At 37.8% G+C, this 24,907-nt stretch overlaps 1 protein-coding gene across 1 annotated transcript; it reads right to left on the reverse strand.

Annotated features, from left to right (window-relative positions):
* Window positions 1-18,419: 18,419 nt before the first annotated feature.
* On the reverse strand, window positions 18,420-20,724 carry LOC148018745 (uncharacterized). Its single transcript, XM_087701654.1, has 2 exons — window positions 19,619-20,724; window positions 18,420-19,530 (listed from the first exon to the last, which is right to left on the reverse strand). The coding sequence occupies exons 1-2, from the start codon at window positions 20,403-20,405 to the stop codon at window positions 18,815-18,817; spliced, it is 1,503 nt and encodes a 500-aa protein (XP_087557780.1). The 5' UTR covers window positions 20,406-20,724; the 3' UTR covers window positions 18,420-18,814.
* Window positions 20,725-24,907: the final 4,183 nt, after the last annotated feature.

Here is a 24,907-nt window from a genome sequence, read left to right on the forward strand (position 1 = left end):
GAGATGCCCTGGTTGGTGACACTTGTAGCATACTATTGGCTTAGCTTTGGTCACATTATTTGCGATGGCTGGGAGTCTGGGTATATGTGGATTTGCTTGTGGAATAGGCTTTGGATTTGAATTGATAGTGGATGGTAATGCATGTGGTTTAGGCCAATTCTTGCGGAAAGATGGTGATGAGAAACGACCTGGATTAAACCTTCTGAAATTGGAATTGAATTGTTTAGATCCATAATTACCGTTGGCTTGGAATGGCTGTGGTCGTCGATCTCTTCCGCATAACTTATCTTCAGTGTCGTGAGCTAAGGAGATGGCGTCTTCAAGGGTAGCAGGCTTGAACATGTTCACTTCAGCATAGTAATGTCCAAGAAGTCCAAACATATACTTCCGCTTATGTGTCGTCTCTGGTACGTCTTCAAGCATGCGTAACTGTAGGAGTGCATTCCAAAAACGCTCTGTATACTGTGGAATAGGCTCACGATCTCGCTGTTGAAGTAGATCCCATTGTTTGATAGCCTTCTCATGAAATTGTGGTGGAAGAAAATTTTGCATGAACTTCTTCTTGAAATCTTCCCAAGTAGCAGGACATTCTATGCTCTTGCAGACTACAGTCCACCAAAGTGATGCTCTGTCTATCAGATGATTAGTAACACACTTGATTTTATCTTTTTCGGGATAAGTTTCCTCATAGAAATAGTCATCAAACTGGCTAATGAATGATAAAACAGTCTTTCCTTCTCTTATGCCATTGAAAGTGCGGAACTTGAAACTTCGTTTACTTATCTTGGATTCCTTGCGAATGGTTTGTGCTTCAAGAGTGGCATCGATGGTACGTCGAATCAAATCTTCAACTTGAGGTTCTTCTTTATCAGTGGACACTCCTTGTAGCTTTGTCAATTGCGCTTGCAAGGCTTGTCTAGCTCTTCGCTCTTCTTCCAATTGTAGCATGATTAGATCCAGCTTTTGTTCCATGGTAGGCTCGGGTAGGTCGTCTTCAGCCATAGGATCATCCATATGTGGGGTAGTCATCCTGTAAAACTCAGCAAACCTTTCTCACTCAAAATTAGTTAGCGGGATGAGCGTAGCTCAAATTTGGGGTTACAAGGCTATGTATTTTTGGGTATTTCCTTCTTCAATTTTCAGAAATTCTGCGATATTTCTGTCTCCGTTTGCTGAAAGTACTTCAAGGAACTTGTAGATAGGTAGAACACCTTGCTGTGAACAACTTTCCAGCTCAGAGTTTTTGCATACGAACAAGTCTTCTATGAGTTTTAAACACTAGTCAGTTCTGATTTAGTTTGACTTGCAGAGTTGCAGACTTAGCAAACTTGCAGAGTTGTTGACTTGCTGGACTTAGGCCGACTTGCAGAACTTGATTACCGTCGACTTGCGGAACTTGACTTCAGAAGTGCGAGACCCAGAGTTTGAGAACTTGTCGGACCTGTGTAACTTGCAGAGAGTTGTGTGATTTAGCTTAAGGAATTAAGCTTAAGCTTAATGGTGGACTAAACAGGCCGCCATTTTTTTTCGTGAGGGGGGGGGGCCGTTTTTTGGCCACACGAGATTTTCGGGGAGGTCTTCTGATACTTCGAGATGATTTTGAGAAGCTTAAGCTTCTTTTAAGCTCTTAAAGCTTTGTAATTAAGCTTTTAGTGAAGAGGATTAAGAGCTTTCTCACTGGTTTTCAACGACTTGTTGATGGAGATGATTGCGTGGTCCTCCACCTGCAGAGCTTGGTCCTTCGCGATCTGACAGTGGAAACAGGGGTTCTTGATCGCCAGAAGTCTGCCTGTATTGACGGTTCGCGACGAGATTGACTGTAGAGTCCGTTTGTTCCTGGAGCTCCGCCTTCACCCGAGATTGGTAGCGATTGGAAGCTCTTGATCTCTACTCCGCTCTGATACCACTGGTGCGCAGATCGGTCGCAGATAGCTCACGTGGTGAATCCCGGAAGGTCCCCAAGAATAAAGTACTCTACCTTTTTGCACAAAAAACCATGTAAAAGCATGCACGACAAGAGGCAAGAGACAAATTGGGTTCAATCTCCCCCATGCCTTGTGTGAGCGCTTCACAAAGCATGTATTTTATGTATATTTCCAATCTTCATGCTCAATAATAGCCCAATTACAAAAATATGACAAGCTTTTTAGCTTTTGAGTTTGCTTTCTACAAAAATAGGAAAATAAAGCTAATGGACGGTGCCCATAGTGTCTGGCACGCCCAATCTCAATGTCCAAATAGAAATAACATATCCAGGCGCATAAGCGCATACAAAACAATAATAAATAATCGATGTCTCAATAGACATAACAAAATATAGGCGTGGCGCCTATCAAAATCTAGTCCAAGAGTCGAAAACCCGCTAGACTCCAATGCTTTCCTCCGCCACTGCTGCTATCTCTACACATCAACTGAAGCATTCACAATCGTTAGTAAAATAATACAATTAAACCAACAAAAGTGAATACCTAGCAGTCTTCAGCTACATAAATAAATCAACTGATTAGAAATAAATCCTAACCTTAATTTATTACGAGTGCGCACTCTAAACTCATAAAAGTTTATTAATTTAATATGCATTTTGCGGAATCACCCGCTATGGTCACCCATGTACACACTAAATTAATGAAACGCCCGAAAAGGACAGGCGTCCCCATCAACTTCTCGCACAAAGAATCCTCTTTGCGTATGAGCCCCGGTCATCTAAGTTTACGGAATCCACCGTAAAACCTCACAGAATCCACCGTGGAATATGCCTCCTGGCATCAGTATTAGCTAGAGAGCTCTACTTTATGTGATGTGGGATGTTATTAGTTTTGTGTCTTTGGAGTATCCTTTGACTATTTATTTTCCTAACAATCAATGTTTGATCATTTATATTTTAATGTTGTAAAAAATGATTTCTTTATAATCATTCTCACACTAACGTATTTATTATTAGACTCAATTGATCTATAGAGACAGGTGGGGATATGCATATGGTGGTGTTGGGCTAAACATAAACTCATTATGGATTACTCACATGTATTTATGTATATGTCATAGAATTTACTTATTTGTTAAGGCATGATAATGATGTATTTACTTTTATGATGGTTCTTACATTATTTATTGATTATTTTTGGCAAAGTAAATTATTTAGATAATAATTATATTATTTATTACAAAAAGAGTCAAGAATTTTAGTGTAAAGAAGAAAGAAAAAATCTTGGATTTATTTTGTGAAGAGGGCTATTTGATCAAATCATTAAATACATACATTGAGGAGACCCCTCTCAATGCATGGGGAGAGATTGGACCTCATGTTAGTTTCATGCACTCTCTTGCTTTTTTACATGTTCATGCTTTCTTGCTTTCTTATAATTTTCATGAGTATGGAAGATTAAGCTATGGTATGAGGTTTCAATAATTCTTTAAATAGAGATTATACCTTAGTTGTGTAAAGGCACATTGTAAATATTATTAGATGTAGCCATAGATACAATATGAGAGCTAGAATAGACTTATGGCAACTATAAGCAGTTACTTTTTTAGTATAAAATATTTATGCATAGTATATTCATAATAGATAGACATGAATAAGATGCTATGTTTAAGAGACAACGTAGTTACATAAGAGATTTTAATATATAAAATCTCTAAATGGGACTATAAACCAAACCTATTAAGGACCTATCAATACAATTCAAACTATCATGCATTTTTCACATATCTATGTCGTTAATGAATTTGATGTCCATTAACAAGATAATCAAGACACAAATAATATAGATGTTTAAAATACATGTATTCCATGTGAAATGAATAGAATTACTGGATTACACTTAGAAGTGCATGAACTTGACCCAACGTAGTGAAGTGATGCATATATAGGTAATATTAATGGTATATCAGTAATGTAGGAATAACCTTGTTATGTTTCCTCATGAAAATAGTTGATTTTATTCAGTTCTCCATGAAATTCTACCCTTGGAAACTCATTCATTAATAAGTACTTTCCTTTATCAAGGGTGGAATATAAACATAATTCAAGCACTTTGGAGGTTTGTAAACATAGCATGACTAACTTGTGTTGCTTTGAACTAAAAAGTGGCTATTCTATTTTTATCCAAGAACACTATTACAAAGGTGAAAAAGTAATTTTATTTTTAAAACAATAATCATCACAATCTCTCTATAATGTTTTGTATGGTTCATCTCCACAAAGTAGAGAATTAAAAAAGAATACATTCTTAAATAGTCCTTTGTCTCTTTTCTCAATGGATGCAAGAATCCATAAGCTTTTTCCTCAAAATGGAAATAAAGGAAAGAACACACACACACACACACACACACACACACACACACACAGAGCTATGATGAAAGGCCTTCAAGTTATTGATTTGTGGAGTATTTAGAGGTCACTTGCTTTCATCTCAAAGATATAGAGTATTTTTGCTTTGACATTGTGAATCTTTGTTCACCTGTGGTTTATTAATGGTTTAGAAAATAAGCTTCTTGTTGCTAGAATTCATGTATAGATGAGTTATTTTGCATACTTAATGTGAGCTCTCATGTGGTCTTAAATGTTCTATGTTCTTGTTTAACATGGGATCTGTTGTGCGCTTAAATGTGATTTACAATGTTTTTACACTCCATAAGCTTTGTAGTCTAGAATACACCATAAACTTGAATGTGCTATGATGTAATTTTCCAATATTCAAATTTTTGCATCCTTTTATTTTAGTTTTTATATTTTTCTAATTGAACCATCTTGTTATGAATTTAGGATTGAGACTTGGAGTTAGGTTTGTATTCAATGGACTTGCTTCGAGAAGAGGAGAGGAGAAAGAAGAGGCAAAGTTAGCACAACACTGGACATATGGCTACCTATATTCCTTTTGATGTTTGGTTCGATTTCTTGTATTCATTGTTGCTAATTTCTTATTGTGTTGATATAGTGGGTAAGGGTTGTCTATGTGTTACTTATGCATGTGTATATAGCATATGTGTCTTTGCATATGTGTGTAATGTCCTATGTGTATGCACACAAACTATGCATAGAATATGTGCATATACATACACATATGTATACACTTACTTATGCATATGTGTAGTGCATACATATATATATGTGTGTATAGTATCTCTACATGTATGTGTAGTCTATCTATATGTACTATCTATATCTATAACCTATGCATGTGTGTACACAATGTCGTGCCACTAGTTATGATGTCATATGCTCTTGTAGGTGTATTTGATTGCCTTATTACAAATGTGATGTGGATGGGATTGTCATCTCAAAGATCTTAACATTGACATTGAGAGAGAGAATGCAGTGCATGAGAAATACATGTCATTTTGTTAATGAGTTTTTGGAGCATCCCCTTCTTGTAGTTGAGATGTATGAGTTTACCATGTAGCCACAAATAGCCTCATAGTCTCCAGATAGAATTGCCACCATGTCTACATCTGTGAGAGTGGTCACATGAGAGTTGGAGTAGCCATTGACACAAGCACAAATTAAAAGGTCATGCTAGGGAAGATTTATTTGGAAATTTATTTTGGTGTGAGTGATCATAGCCCCTCTTCATCACAAGCCCAACCACATGAAGAAAGGCCAACTAAAGCCAAACATGAAGAATGTAGACCATGCATCTGCTACATGAATTAATTATTAAGGGTGGGGTCTTCCAAGACTATAAGGGATAGCAACTTGAAAGTTGCATGAGAAGCATAGTAAATGCTAACTATAGAGATTGCTTTAGGTACTTCTTCAACCAAGACCAAGCTAAGCTCTAAGTTATGTGCATGAGAAGTTTCAAAGTAGTGGAAAGAAAGAAAAGAGTAGAACAAGGCTTGAATCTTGTACCTACGATGAGGTGTGCACATGGTCAAGTGAAGAATAAAAAAGGGTGCATCATATTATATTTAGCCCACAAGAGAGGGAGGTGTAACAAGTCCAAATGGAGTGATTTGGACTATCATATTTTGAATCAAGAGGTGTCGATACATGGGAGGCAGAGTTTGTAAGTATTCACATTTTATCTTAAGTTTTCTTCTTGTGCTTAAATTTTTGATTGGTTTTTCTATTTTATCGCTAATTTTTAATTTTGAAACTTAACATTATGGATTGAAATCCAAGTTGCCCATGAGACTACTTATAAAAGCATCATCACAATCACTCAACATATGGATGCACTTATATGAGGAGGTGCCATCAATGAGAAATTGTGGAAAGATAATATGGTTAGTAAAGTGTATTACCATGTTTCTTTTAATGTTCAAAATGGAATACCACTACAACATATAGACCCAATAGCGACGTTTAAAGCGATGGAATTATTCATCACTATTAGTGTCTCTATTAGCATCGCTATTAGCGTCTCTATTAGCGTCACTATCTGTGTCGCTATTAGCGTCGCTAATTAGGTTAGCAACGCTAATAGCGACGGTTGTAGAGTAAATTTTCGACACAAATAGCAACGATTACAGAGGGGGAAAAAATTAGGTGGCACGGCATGCAGCCCTGCCACCATTCTAGCTATATGCACTAAATATTCTTGCATAATTCATTTGCCAATGTCACCTACACCTAATGTCTAAAAATTGTGTATCAGATATAATCAATTTGAAAAGGTATTTCGCAATGAGCTTTTTCATCACTTGCTTAGGCCTGAGAAGAAAAAGAGCTTGTGATTGCAAAAGCTAGATATAATCAATTCAAAAAGTATTACTCAAGGAAGTTTTTTATCACTTGTTAGGCCCAAGAAGAAGAGCTTCACTTCAAGCTTTCATTATAGTCAGGACCTTGAGGTATGAATACGTCCCATTGATATTCTGCTCACTCTAGCTTATTCCAAACTTGTTCAAGTATTTTTGGGGGAGCATTTGGACATTTCTAAGAGTTATACCATGGTGTTGGAGCCAGAAACACTTATATAGGGAGTGGTAGTGTCTCTAAGCTCTACTTTTTCCTTCTTGTTTTTACCTATGTCTAAGTCATCTTCTATCTCCTCTTTCTTGTCTTCACCCTCAATCTCAATGGATGGATGTGTTTTAAGATCAAAAGAAGCAAGCTCATCCTCCCCCTTCTCAAACTCCATTTCTTGAGCTCAAACTAGTTACTGTACTCCAAGTAGATCCCTGAAACGAACGAATTTCTCTTTACCAAGTGATTTGGTAAAGATATCTACTACATGGTCTTCTATCTTCACTTAAAGTAGATCAATCTGTCTTGCAAGCACCATTTCTCTGATGAAATTGTAATGAACCTCTATGTGTTTGGATCTAGCATGATAGACGGGGTTGCTAGCCGGCATCCACATACACCTCAGGTTGTGTACATAACCCTCATGCTGCTCCATATATACCTATTCAAGAAAGTCACCATTCAGGAGTGCATTTTTGACATCCATCTTCCATAATTTTCAGCCCTTCGAAGCCGCTAATGCAATGACTATTCTCATCATTTGCATCTTGGCAACCGAGCTGAAAGTCTCCTCATAATCTAGGCCTTATTGTTGTGCATATCCCTTTGCAACCAGCCGAGATTTATACCTTTCCAATGAACCATCTGACTTGCATTTCTCTTTATAAACCCATTTGCTTGAAGACATCAAGTAGCTCATCCTTATACTTCTGAATGTACAGCCATGTGTATCCATTGAAATCATCTATCCAACCAACAGTAGATTATTGCAAATTCTATTTTGCCATTTGTCCAACCGACAATAGATTATTGGTAATAGAAGGTACATGTAGTACATCATGTAGGCTCTTCTTCTCTGGTGGTCATTGTGCTCTATGGGAAGCACCCGTTGCTACACTAGAGGAGACTCCACCTTGTGCTCCAAGTGGCGGGCTTTGGCATGAGGCATTCCCATGGCCGAGAAATGAGGACATGCTTGCTTGGTGCCTGCCATGCAAGTTCGAGGAGGGCAAGATATGGAGAAGAGACAGAGGTTGGGGGTCTAAGAACGAAGGAAGAAAAGAAAGTGAGATGTGAAAATGAGAAGAATAATGAACTTTTAACCCATTTAAACCCCAAAACCAGGTTGATGCAGCTTCATACGTATTGTCCATCGTGTGATCATAAATCCATAACCTTTTATCAGAATGTGACAAAACTTCACATGTGTACTCGTTAGGTGGCCAAGAGCCCTTTTTTTTTTGGAAAAAACAGGCGTACAGATCCCTGGTTCGAAGTTTGGCATCTAAAGAATCCTTTTGCGCTTCTCTCCTCCTTCTCCTTCACGGGCTCCCTCCTTCTCCTTTGTAGTTGTCCCCTCTCTTTTAGTGGATGCGGTGGCAATGGTAGTGGCAGTGGCAGCCTCTCTCTCTCTCTCTCTCTCTCTCTCTCTCTCTCCCTTGTGTTGATCTATCTCCCTTCTTCTCTCTATACATCTCTTCATCAAGAAAAGAAAGAGAGAAGTAAAGAAAAGAGAAAAACAAAGAGAGAAGAGAGAATGCACTTATCTTAAAGCTTGAAGAAGAATCCTTTTGCACTTCTCTCCTTTTTCTTCTTCTCCTTCACGGGTTCCCTCCTTCTTCTTTGCAGTTGTCCCCTCTCTTTTTGTGGTTGATTGGCGGTGGCAGTAGCCTCTCTCTCTCTCTCTCTCAATCTCCCTTGCGTACGTTGATCTCTCTCAATTCTTCTCTCTACACACTCTTCATGAACAAAAAGAAAGAGAGAAGTAAAGAAAAGAGAAAAACAAAGAGAGAAGAGATAATGCACTTACCTCAAAGCTTGAACAAGAATCCCTTCGTACTTCTCTCCTTTTTTTTATCCTTCACGAGTTTCTTTCTTCTCCTTTACACTTGTCTCCTCCCTCTTCGTGGATGGCAGTGGTCGCAACGGCCTCTCTCTCTCTCTCTCTTGCTTGTTTACAAACCTGTAAAGTGCCATGCTCAAGTTTAGATACTTTTTTATGAAGCCCCTCTCTCTCCCATTTTTTATTTCTCTTAATCTCTCTCTTCCTTCCCCTCCCCTCTTCTCTCTATTTCTCTCCCTCCTTCCCTCCCCACTCTTACTCAACTCATCTCACTGCAAAGACAATCAAAGATAGAAAATAAAAAGCTTAAAAAATAAAGATATTGAAAGAAATGTCACCCCATCTCTCTCTCCCCCCTCTTCCTTTACTCTTCTTTCTTAACCTTCTCTCTCATACTCTCATTGTTTTCCTATTTCTCTCTCTCTCTCTCTCTCGCTCTCTATTTTTTCTCTCTATTTGTCTTTCTCCCTCTCTCTCTCTCTTCTTTTCACTCACCTTCCTCTCATTACCTCACCCTTCTTTTCTACCTCTTTCTCCTCTCTTCCTTCCCTCTCACTCTCTATATTTCTCTCCCCCTCTCTTTCTCTATCTATTTCCCTTTCTTTGTTTCCTCTCTCTTTGTTTCTCCCCCCTCTCTCTCTCTCGTTGTTTCTCTCACTCATCCTCCTCTCTCCCTCCCTTCATCTCTCATTTCTCTCTTCCTCTTTCTCTTTGTTTTCTTTCTCTCCCTCTTTCTCTCTTCCTCTCCCTTCATTCTTATCCCTCCCTCTCTTTCCATGTATCTCTTTGCAAAGAAAAATGAAAAAAGAAAACAAGAGAACACCAAAATAAAGCAAGAAGGGGCAATGTACCTACCTCAAAGGCCTAAAGATGAAACCCTTTGTACCTTCTCTTTGCACCTTCCCTCCCTTCTCCCTTGCACACTTCTCTTTCTTCTTCGTGTATAGCAATGGTGGTGGTGACGATGGTGATGACCTCCCTCCCTCCCTCTCTCTCTCTCTCTCTCTCTCTCTCTCTCTCTCTCTCTCTCTCTCTCAAAGCTTTAAGCTCTCTCGCTCTCTCTTTCATTATTTCTCGCAAATGTTTTCTCCGCAAAGGTCACACTCGGGTTTTCGAAACTTTTTCTTAGACCAGTGTCGCTAAAAGCGTTGCTATTAGCGTCGCTATTGCTATTAGAATTAGCAATGTTAATAGCGATGCTTTTAACGACGCCGCTTTTTTGCATCGCAAATGGCCATTGATATTGCCCCATTCCCTTGTAGTGTATTTTAGTCCTTTCTAAGTTTATGTGTTTGACATTAGTTAGAGTACAGCAATACATATAAGAAGCAAAAATAGAGGAAGGGAGTGCGGAGACATGCAAAGCATGGTGAAGAGGGTGATGAGCAAGGGGGAGACGATGATGACACCTCCTCTTGTGAAATATGATCCATGTACACAAGAGAGTATAGGTTGCTCCATAGTTGTAGTCAAGATAGGTGGCTTTAAAGTGATGTAAATGTTTTCTTATAGAGTTTTGTATACTTATAACGATACATGCTAAACTTAATCATTTTTGTTTTGTTTCATATTTCCATTCAACATTTTATTATGTTAAACTATGCTATTATGTGCTTTCTAAAAATTAAATGTGGCTTTACTTTGTATATAAGATGCCCAATTATCATGCAAGATAGGACATTTAAAAACACTAGGAAGCTACTTCTTCTTATAGACTTTGCTACAATATAGGCATGGGTATTCACCCTAAGCAAGGGTATATGAGGGTAGATGGATGTGAATGGCCTTAAGGGGTAGGGAAAAGCCTAATCCTAGCTTGGCAAAGGCTATATAAATAGCCTATGGGTCACTATCAAGTGTGAGATAGAGTGTATCCAAGTTGTACTTTGAGCAACTTAGTAAGCAAGATTTTTTTCTTGTACTTTAAGCTCTCATCTCCCTCTTCTGCACATTCTTCTTGCTGCAAGTGTGATTTTCCACAGACTTGTGTGTTTGGAGCCACATCTCTGCAACTAGTAGCTCCTTGGTTTATGTACATTATGAATGTTTATTATACCATAAAAATATATGTGAAAATTTTAGATATATCACATTTAAGAACTAGTTAAATTTTTGTGAAATTTGCACATGTTGTGTGTTTAAATATGCATTTATACACACTTATTTTTTGCCAAATACACATATTTTGATCTAGGTTTTCAAATGTATACTTAAGCGGCATGATATTAAACACTCCCTTAAGTATTTCAATCAATGTGTCAATATGGTCATCTACAGTCTTGATCCATTGTAGTGTCATACAATTGATAGATAAAAAGAAACTCTTTCAATAGGTTGTTAAATATATATTTGTGATAGTTATCCAAAATAGAAGATTACTATGCACTCTTGATACTAATCTATCATATCCTTTATGATAAAGTAGTGCATGTTTAGAGTTCTAATATAGATGAGTTCCCATCTTTGTACCAAATGCAATATATATGGTCCATGTGAGATGTTGAACTCAAAATTTTATTACATGAGAGATGACTAATATACAAACTAATGTCTCAAGAAGTGCATGCTTTCAACTACCATAGTTAACAATATTGGTTATTCTTTGTAAGAAAACAAGAAATAAAAAATCAACAAAATGCTAAATGAAAACATTTTAGATAATATTTGGGTTGTGTCTCTCACTCTTACTTTAGTTTAAAGTACAATGCTACCATATACACGTGGATGCATTCCCTTCAACAACCACACAAGTTAGGAAAAGCTATGTTGACCTCCCAACCACTCAATATGTTAGCCTCTTTTAACGCCACATTGGTAACTTTAAGCAAATCTTGACCCCTTAACCGTATCAATGCCTTAGCTTAGTGGTCAAATACCTAGTATTAGTGGTATGGTCGAGCTAACTTACAAATTATCTCCACTTAGGACCCTTGTCTTGAAATTATTCCCCCCTTTTGGAAGTGTTTTGGTCCTCAAAAATAAAAGTGGGAACTTGCTTCTTGAGTATAGTAATGTCCTCCTAAGCAAAGCCTTCTTCATGTCTATCTTTTCACTTGACCAAAACTTATTTTCAAACATAATGACATGTATAATTCTCATGGAAATCCAAGATGTGTTCTAGTTCATAAGGTTGAGCTGATGGTTCAATAATTTCTACTAATTTTCCTTGGTCTAGTAAACTATCATCATTACCAAGTTTCCTTGTCAATTGGCTAACATGAAAGACTAGATGGACTCTACTAAAGGATGGTAGATCGAATTTGTATGTAACTTCACCAACACATTAAAGGATTGTAAATGACCACGATCATGGAGATAACTTAGGAACGGTTCCAAACCTCAAAATTCTTAAATGTTCTAGAATATATAAATAGACCTTATTTTTTAAAGTCCCATAGGTCTATGTTCATTTATATATTTCTTATAACACTCTTGAACTTTCTTAGCATTCAAGCATGCTACTTTTAGCATATCAAAATGATCTTGAAGAAAAACCTTAATATGTTGGATTTTCTCATTGGCTAATCCCACTGTAACTAGTGATTGAGGTTAAAAACTGTACATAAGCATGAACGGACTAAACTCAGTAGTTGCATGCTTAGCACTATTGCAAATAAACTCTAGTATGGATAAATAATCTTCTCAATTAGATTGTTTTTTGCTTACATATGCTCATATCATATCTTCAAGATCTTGGTTTATTGGCTCGGTTTGCCAATTCGTTTGAGGGTAATCCATTGTACTTAGATTAAGCATTGTATTAAAAAGGATTACCGTTTTAATACAACTCTCAAAAATGGCTATTGAACTTTTGATCATGATCGCTTATCATATTGGCTAGCAATCCATACATCCAATACATATACTCCACAAATAATCACGCTAATTCAAGAGTTTTAATAGTTGTCGTTGTTGGAATGAATATACACATCTTCGTGAGTCTATCTACTAGTATCCAAATGGCATCGTGAACATAATTGGTAGTATCTTCAAGCAGTGAGTTTTATGAATTTTACACTTTTGGCATTGAATAACATATTTCTCTGTATCCATAAGTATTTTAGGCCAATAAAAGTGTCTACATACATGGGTATAGGCCTTTCTAATCCTTGGATGACTTGCACTAGGACTATCATGACACTTGTAAGGAATTTTGCATGTGTGCCTAAGTCCAAGGAAATAAATGACCATAATCAATGGTAAAGTTCTTCCATCAATTGAGCTCATCATTGTAAGAGAGAATATCTATGTGGAATTCACATTTTATGCATGAGTTGGTGAGGATCCCTTCTTTTAATCACATTCCACACCTTTTTATAAGACTGATCATGCTCACATTTACCTCATAGAGATTCTACTAGATCACTCTTCAATATTGTAAATGAGAGAGTGTCAATCTCAAGCATTCTACTTAGAGCATCCCACTACAACATTTTATCAACTCGAGTGATTATGTAACATGCAATCAAAATCTTGGAAAAATTCAACCCATTGAGTCGTTTTTCCTGTCAAATTATTTTTTATAGTAAACCCATTTCATACTCTCTTGATAATGGCGCTATTTTTTTAAAGCATAGACAATTGGTAGAGCCCACATTCAAAAATAGCATTTCACTTTCAAAATCCACAAGGTGGATCATTTTGGAGGTGCACTAATCCAATGGCTATGGCACTAGCATCAGTCTCCACCACAAACAATTATGTGGATCCACTATAGCTAGTATTGAAGTGCTATCAAGAGCTACAAGTTGATCAAAACTACATTGTTGTTCTTCACCCCAAGAGAAAGTGCGACCTTGATGTTTCAATTGATTTGTCATAGGAATGGCTATCTTACTATAATATTTGATAAACTTACAATAAAATCTTGCCAAACCAAAGAATATTTGTAACTCTTCTAGATTTCTAGGATGGCCATTGTAAGATAGTTTGGATCTTTCTTGAATCCATTCTAATATATTTTAAATATATGATATGGCAAAGGTAGTGACCTTCTATTTAAAAATTCACATTTACTTTCCTCAACATAATTTTTGTGGCACCTAAGCAACTCAAAGACTAAGTGAAGATGTTTCCAATGTTCTTCTTTAGAATGATTATAAATAAGAATATAATCAAGATAATAAACAATAACTTTTCTAAGATATGAACGTAAGACACTCTCAATAAGTTTCATGAATTTGGTAAGAGCATTAGTTAGGCCAAATAGCATAACCAAAAACTCATAATGGCCAAAAGACAGTAGAAAGAAAATTTGAGATACATACTCCTTGCATATTCATACTTGATGGTACCTTGGCCTTAGGTCAATCTTTGTAAAGTATCATGCTCCTTTAACTTGATCAAACAACTCATCCACTCAAGGAGGCGGATACTTTTTTAAAATTGTGATTGCATTTAAACCATGGTAGTCTATGCAAATGCGCATGGACACATTCTTTTTCTTCACCAACAATATTGAGAAGCCTACCCATGGAGAAGAACTAGGTTGAATAAATCCTTATTGGAGGTAATCAATCAATTGTTTCGCCACTTTCCTAGATTCACTAGCACTAAGTCCATAAGGTGGTAAACTAATGGATATACTTCCAAGTTAAATATCAATACTATGTGTTACATTACATTCAAGGGGTAAACCTAGAGACAAATGAGGTGCAGGAAATATATCATTGTACTTGTTAAGTAGTTGGCACATCTTATTATGAACGCATGGTAGAGAATGAGAAGAAGGGTTTGTAAGAGAATGCTATAGTGAGGACTTTTCTTTTAAAGAGAGAGAAGAGAGAGAGCATGCACTTAATTTATCATTGCAGTCTAGTAAAGAAATATCAGTGGCATGATTAATAGAAGACAAAAACTTCTATGAAGAAACAAAGGAAGACAATAGATTTAAAAAATAGACATCATCTATTTTATTAAATTTGGCAAAATAATTATGAAGTTCAATTGTACATATAAGAGGGGATGACAAAACATCCTCCTCACCTTGTAATAAATCATCCACACCATTGTCCTCAAATGCAATAGTGTTATGCTAATAACTAGGTTTTAATGAGTTACCCAAATTGTACAACGATTCTTGGCCGAAAGCCACATCTACCTGAGTCATGTTCATAGCTTGAAAATTTATTTTCATAGTATGCACTTACTCTTCTAATGCAACATCATAGGCTTTTGTATCCCATACATCATTGTCATCCGCATTCATGAGAGACACGACATAAGTATGACTACCAAGTACTTGGGGTAAATGTAGCTTCTTCACCAACGTATAGTTAATGAAGTTGTGAGTTGACCTCTTATTCAAAAAAACACAGACTCGTTATCCATTGATCATACCATGTATTTGGACCAAGATCTGGGGGCCGAATGTGGGCTACCCTCAGGCTACCATAATGTAGCAGTCACGAAACACTCATGCTCCTACGTTTGATGGCTAACTTGCATAGCGGAATATTTAGAACAAGATTCCAAAGAAGCATCTACATCATGTGCATTGCTTTTTCTTTTTTCTTGTTCTTATTAAGCTACTTTCCTTTGAGTGTTGGACAATCCTTTTTCTCATGGCAAGGACCTAAAGTAATTGAAGCATAACTTCTCCTTATGCCCTCTCACAAGCTCGACTCTTAAGAGTGGCCCTCTAGTCCCTTTGGGCTTCTTAGGATTCTCCGCTTTGGATGTAGCATTGAACTTTCTCTTCCCTACTAATGCTGAAGTAGTTTTTGAACATGCAAATGCATATGTAGATGTCCAACACCCGAAGGGATCCTCTAACATTTTGAAAATTATCTAATCCATTAAGTTTGAGAATTATTTATTTATATATTGATATATACTCCAGTTATCTTAGACCCTCCATTGGATACTTATCTTAGGTAGCATGCCAATTTTGACCCTTTTCATTCTCAAAAAGAAATTCCTTCCAAAACATTTCCTCCAACTTTACCCATGTTGTGGGATGAGTAGTGGCATCAAGACTTATCCACCACTTGTAGGCCTTGCCCTCAAATGTGAGGCATTCCCCAAGGGCTCTAACAAAATCTTATGTAAGACGTAACTCATGCAAGGCACTTCACTTTTGTGAAAAAGAATTGATTGCATTCTTATCATGACCTCATTCCTCTCCTCAAAAAACATGTGGCTTCATATTCTTTAACACATTATTAACCCCATACACACCAAGAGAGCCAAAGACTTGATGCCTTGAGATAGCCCTATTGACAATCAAGTAGCACCATGAGGTGACTCCTTCTTCAAGATTCATACCCTGAATACTCAAAGCTTGTTATTGTACCAATTTCTTTAATAACTCCAAGATCTATGTAACATTTTGATTGAGAGTAACAAATTTTTTATCTAATGCCATTGTGTGAGCTGCTAAAGGACCAAAGTCTCCCTTTTCCAATAGTTCAAATGCATCTAAATCATCTAAATCCTTCATGGTTTCATGCTCATGTATGTTTACAGTATCATTACGTTATAAATGCAAGGGTGAGGACATGATGTGCTTCTTGAAGTTGAGAGAGAAGAATTACCACTTACCTATAATGTCTTCACAGTGAAACGCTTCACAAAGTTACAAGAGCCATGTGGTAGAACTCAACATCCATTGTATACCAAGAGGTAGTTGAAAGCTCCTTGCAAAGCTCTTAATATCCTCCCAATGAGACTTTTGAAGAACTTATTTGTTATTTGAAGCAACTTCAAGGCTTAACTTGATGGTTAGTGCCTTGAAGTTAAGTGTACTTGGGTGTAGACAACTATGGAATGGGTGATCTCTTGGGAAGTTGCTTCAAGCAAAGTCTTGCACCTTCCACAGAGCCAAGAACACCAATAAAGCCTTCATAGCCTCATTGCCAAGTATGCCAAGGTCTATGCCTTGATCATTGCCTTACTTGTATAATAGGATGCGACATTCATGTGGTTAAGACAATAGCCTCTTCTAGCACCACACTGGTGTCTTTAGGTAGATCCATGGATTATTTTTAGACCCCAAAGTCTATTCATATTGATTGCCTATCCCTTGACCCTTTTTCCCATATACCCTTGTGCCCTAATCTAGACTATCTTCTAAACCCTTAACCTCATAAACACCTTATCAGAGCGGTCTATTACCTACTATTAGTGCTACAGTCAAGCAATCCTACACACCTTGTTTGCTTAGGATCCTTGTCTTGATAATGGTGCTAAAAAATAACTCTCATCAGTGGTTTACTCATAATTATTTGTATCTTGATGCCAAGACACATCTGTATCGGGATTATGTAATGCATATGGATTTAGAGCGCACAAAGAAAAATGTGAACAAAGAGAAAGCAAGGAGAAATATGTGTCTATATGTATTTTGGTTGCTCCTCGATATGGGGTAAGATATTTATTTGCATCTACCGTTTATTATATATATAGAGTATGATATTCCACTTTAAGGAGACTTGGATAGTGAAGAGTGTCTTGGAAACTAATAAACAAAGTCATATATGATTACGTGAAACTACATTAGTGCAAATAGACAAGCCGTTCAAAACCTTTTTATTCCTTGATTTTGGTATTTTATTCAATGAATGGTGTGACCTCATCAAAAGTCTAGGAAGTGTTTTTAGTATTCCTAACAAAGGACATACTACATGGATTATCTTTGTAAAATATACTAAGGCTTTGTCTACAAGATAAGTCTATTGTAATGAAGTTTTAATATGTGTACAAGATTCTTTATATCAACTTAGTCACAATCTACTAGACTATCATGGATTGCCTAAGGTGCGCATGTCTCTTAATACAAACACTCTTCTCCAACAAACTCCTTGCCTCTAGGAAGTGAAAGGCCTCTTAAAGCCCCTTGTTGAACCTTAAAGCTCCAAATTCCATAGTAGAGGGTCAGTTATGATTACCAATAGCAAGGGAGCAATTGGATAGCCTTGCTTGGCTAACTTATTGATGTCAAATGGCCATCAAGCAACTCCATTAAGTTGGATTACTAATGAGGCATTGTCAAATAAGGCTTGGCTCATCTTCGAAAAATGCATTCCAAAGCCAATGACCTCTTAGCTTCAATATTAAATATGTTGCAAGAGATGTTACATTCAATAGCTACGAATAACATCATTCACACATCTTGCGTGAGTTATAGAAAGATTACCAAGCGAACATTTACTGAGTTAATGATTTGGTGCTCCTTTATATATAGCAGTTATGTCGTATGACTAGAGGCAATATTAGTAACAATATGTACAAGATATCTAACTCACATACCAAACATGTACACCTGATGATTGAAGCATGGGATCTCCATGCTATGTCACTTTATGTTTGAATCTTGTTCAACCAATGTTGAGGCTTGGTGTATTACCTCATTAAGTGCTATTTAGTGATTTTGTAATATTTTGTTTCATATATATGAGACATTCACTTTAACTTATATTTTTTCTGATTTTTAAGTAATTTAAACAATGTAAAGATAAACAAGCAAGGCCCGTGTTGCAACATAGTTTGAGAGAGGATGTTGAACAACATCATCCATATAGCTTGTGCTTACTACACCAAAATTGAAGAAATGTGAGGACGAGAAAGTTGTCTCGTATATTAAGATATTTGTGTAGTCTAGATGCATAGCACCCACATAAAGACTATTCTTTATTCTGATATTGTCTAAACAACGAAAGTATTATTGCTACTTTAAAATGGCATTCGAAAGAATTTTTTAAAGCGCAGCATATTTGCAAGATGAAGGTGATGAGAAAGGGAAAATCTCACATATACGTAAGTTTTACCATCGTACACCTATCATTGTTTCTACAATTGGAGAAGGAGATTTTCAGGAACCTATGTAGTATGTACAAGGATGATATACTAGAATTGGATTGGTGGTCTCCAGTCAGGAGGACAATCCGTTTAGAAGGTTTCCAAAATGCCCAAATACAGGGCCTTACAAAGAAGCATTACACGATTTGATCAGACAGCAAGGCATCAGGTGATAGTGGATCTGTGCGTAGCACTTTTCCTCTCGGAGACTCAAAATTTGCACCACAAAGGCTTACATCATTCGCTTGCTTTTCTGGTTCTCAGAGGGGATCAGGCCATATCTGATCGCTGGTCTGTTTCGCTCTGAAGCCAAACAGCCGGCCGCCCGATAAAGATCTAAGGCCCTTTAAAGACATTAACATTGTCGATCTGCCGGTCATATCGCAGCCCAACTCTGTTGCTTTATTGTTGCTCTTTCCCGGCCCTGCTGATCCTAATTCTGCTGCGCCACCACCATTAACCTCGTTCTTGATTATGTTGTTGCTGAGGCTTCGGGAATTAAACATATAGTGCCTTGGATTCGCTTCTGTTGAGGAGGAAGCAGAGGCGCTGGAATGAGGAAGAGGATGCTGGTTATTGCCGCTATCATCGACATAATTATGCACAAACCTTGCTTCCGGAGCCGGCCCCGTTGATTCCTCTTCCTGGAACATATTCCTCATTCGATCAGAATGGGTCAGCGTTCTATTTCTACAAGGTACGACGTCGATGCTCGTCTGGGCCTGCTCCACCTGGTTGATCCATGCCATCGCAGAAGAACTCAAAGAGCTGGACCTTCTCATCTTCTGCTGATCGGTGCATGAATCACGATGATCTGCCATCATATTCCCTGGCCGGCGTTCGAAAGAGAAGCATCTCAAACCCATCGACTTTTTCCCCATTCTTTGACGAGACGACTCCTCTCCTCGCGGAGGCTGCGCCAAGATTGCGATTGCAATATCGGCACTGCTCTTGCCTGCGCCGCGGCGGTCACGTCCTGCAGACAATTATTATTAGTGTTATACCAAGGGAAGGGCAATTTAAATGAAATGTCAGAGAGAGAGAGAGAGAGAGAGAATAATTACCCATTACAGCGAATTCAACAGCCGCTGTGGTTGCTGGTGCGGGTTCTTGGCTGCTATTATTAAATATATTCGCATCATACTCTAACCCTTCAGGGGCACTAATAAATGAAGGGGTTGGAGAGGCCGATGGTTCATGATTATTATTCCTCATAGGGCTAGTTACAGGACTATTAGTCGGTTGTTGACCGGGATCCTGAACAATATCCTGGATGATTTTAGATCTGCAGAGGGGGCAATTCGAATGGGATCGCAGCCATACATCGATGCAGGAGACATGGAAGGCATGGCGACACAAGGGCAGCAGGCGGACAGATTCGTCTCTCTGGAAGTCACTTAGGCAGACCGCACATTGGTCCAGCGGCCGATCACCATCATGAATATCATAATCCTTGGTGTTTGTATCATCAAGCCGGAGAGTCGTCTGATGTTGGAGTAATGGAGTATTTGCATTATTAGCTTTCTCCAGCAATTCCCCATATTTCAATACAGGGATAGCTTCAATGATGGATTGATCCAGACCATTCAGCTGCTCCAAGTGAACCACGTTAGCAGCCGCAAGGTCGTCCACGTGTCCACCACCGACTTCTCCACCTCCGACGTGGAGGATCCGGCGCCGGATCCGGCGACGGAAGACTTCCCTGGAGCTGCAGAACTTGGCCATCATGGTGTAGTAGCTCACCAGCAGGAATGCCGCCCCCAGCAGCCCGATCACCGCTATCACTGCCGGGGAAAATTGCGATGACCTATTATTATCGGGCATCCGCCCTGATCCTGTCGTCGTATTCATTGGATCTATCGCAAGCGGGTTTGGCCTATTGATCTGCGTCCTTATAAACCATTAGGTTGGATTAACCTGATGACGATGAATATCTGGTACACAACCCAGGGCGCCGATTAACATAAGATATTGAAGAAGACTCGAGCATCCAATATTCCCAGTACTGCAGCTCTTGCAGGCACGATCGCCTGCTGACCATGAGCATGGCAGCTCCTGGATCTGAAGGCGAGAAGGAGTCTGCCTGTGAGAGAGAGAGAGAGAGAGAGAGAGAGAGAGAGATTTTGGGTCGGCCGGCGCAGCGCTGATGAATGATGATGAGACGACCTCAAATTCTTCAGGCCCCCGGAGAAGAAGGCAGTCCCTTTGACTTTGGTGCACGTATGCGCTTTCCTCAGTAAACACCTTGGCAACTTTAGGGCCCCATTTGCAAAAATAGATCATACTAATCGGCCAAGTGGACCCAGTAGAACTTGGAAGTTTTGAATTAGTATTTTGCCATCACGTTGACTAGAACGCATTACTAATTATATTTCTCTGGTTCCTTCAAACACAAATAGTAATGTTATCTTTGAAAAATAAGAACCTTGCTATCTTCTCACTTATCTAAAAATCTTATAATTGGTGCAGGCCAGTTTGCCTTGAAGATGAGGTTATTTTTCTATGTTTTTGCTGATAATCTCTATCACTCATGACCGTATCCACACACACACACACATCGGCTACAGGGCCCCAAAAGTAAAATATGTAAGGCTAAAGAGGCCCCGAGTTAGTGATAGATTTATGCAACATATGCTATGGCTTGAACTTTGTAGTAAGATATAAATTGTTATATCTTAAGAGATATTTAATATTAGCAATATAATTGAGCCATTACTTCCTTTTATATTTTGGTTATTATACCATACCCAAAATAGTGTATACTCGATAGACTGCAACAAAGGGAAAAAAATGAAGCTCAAGTTGTTGAACTATTAACCTTGTGAATACCTAGCTTTTAACCTGGCCCACATGCATTCCAAGTAGAGAAAATGTACTTTATTGAAAATATATTCATATCCTTAATTTTGATCAACCACATAATGACATGAGACGAAGAATTATTACTCGCCTACTTTAATTTACACGCTTGCTTCTCCACCATTAATAGAAGCAAGTGTACTCTTTTAGAAAATTTCAAGATATATAATTGTTCTCTTCATTTATAACTAGGACCACTTGAGAAATACATCAAAATGCCCCAAACATCGTTTATTTTTTCCATGAAAGTTTGTAAGGTATTATATAGTGTATTAAAAGAGTGTATTACATAGATGCCTTAGGGGGCCCAAGGCTAGCTTTAAGGATTAGCCAACATAGGAGTCTCCACAACTTTACAACAAAAGTTAAAAGCAATGGTAAGATCATTTTGCAAGCATGGAACATGATGATTGATTTCTTTACAACCAATGGGGTTAATATAGAAAATGACTATGTTTAGTAGTATGACAAGGCAACCAATACATAAGGTAAGCAGAACTAGTATCAACGAGTTGTATCCTTGATAATGGTGAGGTTGTAAACTTCTTAATAGTGTTTTATCACATATATACCTTACCCATTAAAAAACCATTATGCAACTCACTTGCATAAAAAAGATCCAATAGGAGAGCATTGTGAGTGTTACTCTATTGGCCCCTTTGACATGCATTGCCATGTCTAAACAATCATCATTGTGACTTGTTAAGCTTATGATCATTATTCTTTTTTTCCATTTTGGCCACCCACTTCCTGGTATGTGTTAAAGAAGAGACCTATGTAGTAACTTAAGCCTACATATAAGTGCCTCATGTATATCTAAGTAGGTAATCATTTAAAAGACTATACAAATGGCCAAAATAGGAATATCATCAACAAGATTCAACTATAACAATAATATAACCAAGCTCAAAGTATGCATGTTGAGTGCTCATACATATATGGACAATATCATCGGGAGACTATTTCAAACCCCTAAAAGAGCACATATTATACAACTCTCTTACTTTCTCTATTTAGTCAAACCTTACACTCTTAAATGAAGTTGTCTTTAGTCACATATCAACAAAATTTCATGTAGCATATTAATCCATTGACCTTTAAATATGTAGAATCCATCATCTTATCATCTATTACAAGTTTTCCACTAAATTTCAAGTAGACTTGCACCCCAGGGTCCAGAAAGCTTATGGAAGATATGGAGTGGACCAAATGTAAAAATATAGGTGACAAATAAAGAGAGCATTGAAAATACCAAGAATAGACTTGCTTCTCACACATGTGCACACACACACACACACGCACATGCACACGCACACACACATGTATACGTACACAAATTGTCATTATTGATGGTGGTGGGTGAATAGGGGTTCAACAGTGGAAAAAATGTTTGCTTTTAATCATATGAAAAGTCATAAATGGAAGTTGCTTGCCTATTACAATGACTTGCCTTGGAAATACACTATCAATACCCATAGGTATGGTAGTAAAATCTATGAAAACATAATGGATTCCACATTTTTCCCTAATCTCCATGTTGCAAAATGAATCATTGCAAGCCATTAATGTTAATGGAGATTTCTCATATTTTATACACAATTGTAGCAATAGAAAATATGCCTAAATTAGAAATTTTTTGGGTTCTTAATGGAGATGTCAAAGCAATCACACGTCATGTCTTAGATGTTGATCATCCCTTGTGAGCAATATGCTCTCCTCTTCATGGTAGCTTCGTCACAAAGCCACCATGAAGTTATAGTGTAATATTTGATAGCTTCACTTTACCCATGTCAACCACTTGTGTAGCCTATCATAGAAAGGATATGTGTATGTCTATTTATGATAACATATAAAGTTTCTATACCACCACATTGCAATCATGTATAAAGCACACAAAGTAATCTTTTAAAGACTAGAATGATATGGAAAAATTCATAGTTCCTTGATAAATTGATATAGAGTTTTTGCAAGTCAAGCATATACATTAGGATAGGTACCAAAAAACACATCAATACCAAAATGTGCACATGATAGAAAGAATAGAATCCATTTAAAAGTTTATAGATGGCATTAATCAACTTTGAAGGAAGAGAAAACTTGTAAAGTCTCAGTCCAGGCCATGCATGCAGGGGATTTAAGAGGAAGGAAAATAAAGATATAAAACCTTAGTCTTTTTAAAAAAGGAAAGAAATTGCCATCGAACTGATCGACCACCACTACCTTTTTGCTATTAAGCACAACGCCTTCACCTCAATGTGGGAGCTTTCAAATGACCACAACCGCTTACTATTGATCAAGGGTTTTGAGTTGAATGCTAATGGCTATCTCTCACATAGCCATGCATACCCTCTATCCTACGAGTGTAGTGAGCTTACCTCCATGCCCAATCGAGTACCCTTCTCTCTCAAACCTTCTAGTAGCCCCATGATCCGAGATGCAAGTTCAAGCAACCTCACACCTCAACCTTCAAGCTTCATGCTCCATAGTCACACAAGACAAGAGATGAGAAGAAGAAGGTAAGAAGAAGAGAGGACAAAATGAATAGTGTCTCCAGCATGGTCCCTCACCCTCACACACTCATTCCCTCACTCTCTCACTGGTGCGCAGATCGGTCGCAGTATGCTCACGTAGTGAATCCCGGAAGGTCCCCAAGAACAATGAACTCTACCTTTTTGCACAAAAAACAATGTAAAAGTATGAACGACAAGAAGCAAGAGACCAATTGGGTTCAATCTCCCCCATGCCTTGTGTGAGCGCTTCACAAAGCATGTATTTTATGTATATTTTCATCTTCATGCTCAATAATAGCCCAATTTACAAAAATATGACAAGCTTTTAGCTTTTGAGTTTGCTTTCTACAAAAATAGGAAATAAAGCTAATGGACAGTGCCCATAGAGTTTGGCACGCCCAATCTCAATGTCCAAATAGAAATAACATATCCGTGCACATATGCGCATACAAAATAATAATCAATAATCGATGTCTCAATAGACATAACAAAATATAGGCGTGGTGCCTATCAAAATATAATCCAAAGGCCGAATACTCGCTAGACTCCAATGCTTTCCTCTGCCACTGCTGATATCTCTACACATCAACTGAAGCATTCACAATCGTTAGTAAAATAATACAATTAAACCGACAAAAGTGAATACCTAGCAGTCTTCAGCTACATAAATAAATCAACTGGTTAGAAATAAATCCTAACCTTAATTTATTAAGAGTGCGCACTCTAAACTCATAAACGTTTATTAATTTAATATGCATTTTGCAGAATCACCCGCTATGGAATCACCCACGTACACACTAAATTAATGAAACGCCTGAAAAGGACACGCGTCCCCATCAACTTCTCGCACAAAAAATCATCTTTGTGTATGAGCCCCGGTCATCTAAGTTTACGGAATCCACCGATACCACTGGCGTGCAGATTGGTCGCAGTATGCTCACGTAGTGAATCCCGGAAGGTCCCCAAGAACAATGAACTCTACCT

Source organism: Lygodium microphyllum, chromosome 20 (assembly GCF_053477565.2).
Source record: "Lygodium microphyllum isolate KBCC chromosome 20, Lygodium_microphyllum_v1.1.10, whole genome shotgun sequence".
Lineage (NCBI taxonomy): Eukaryota > Viridiplantae > Streptophyta > Polypodiopsida > Schizaeales > Lygodiaceae > Lygodium > Lygodium microphyllum.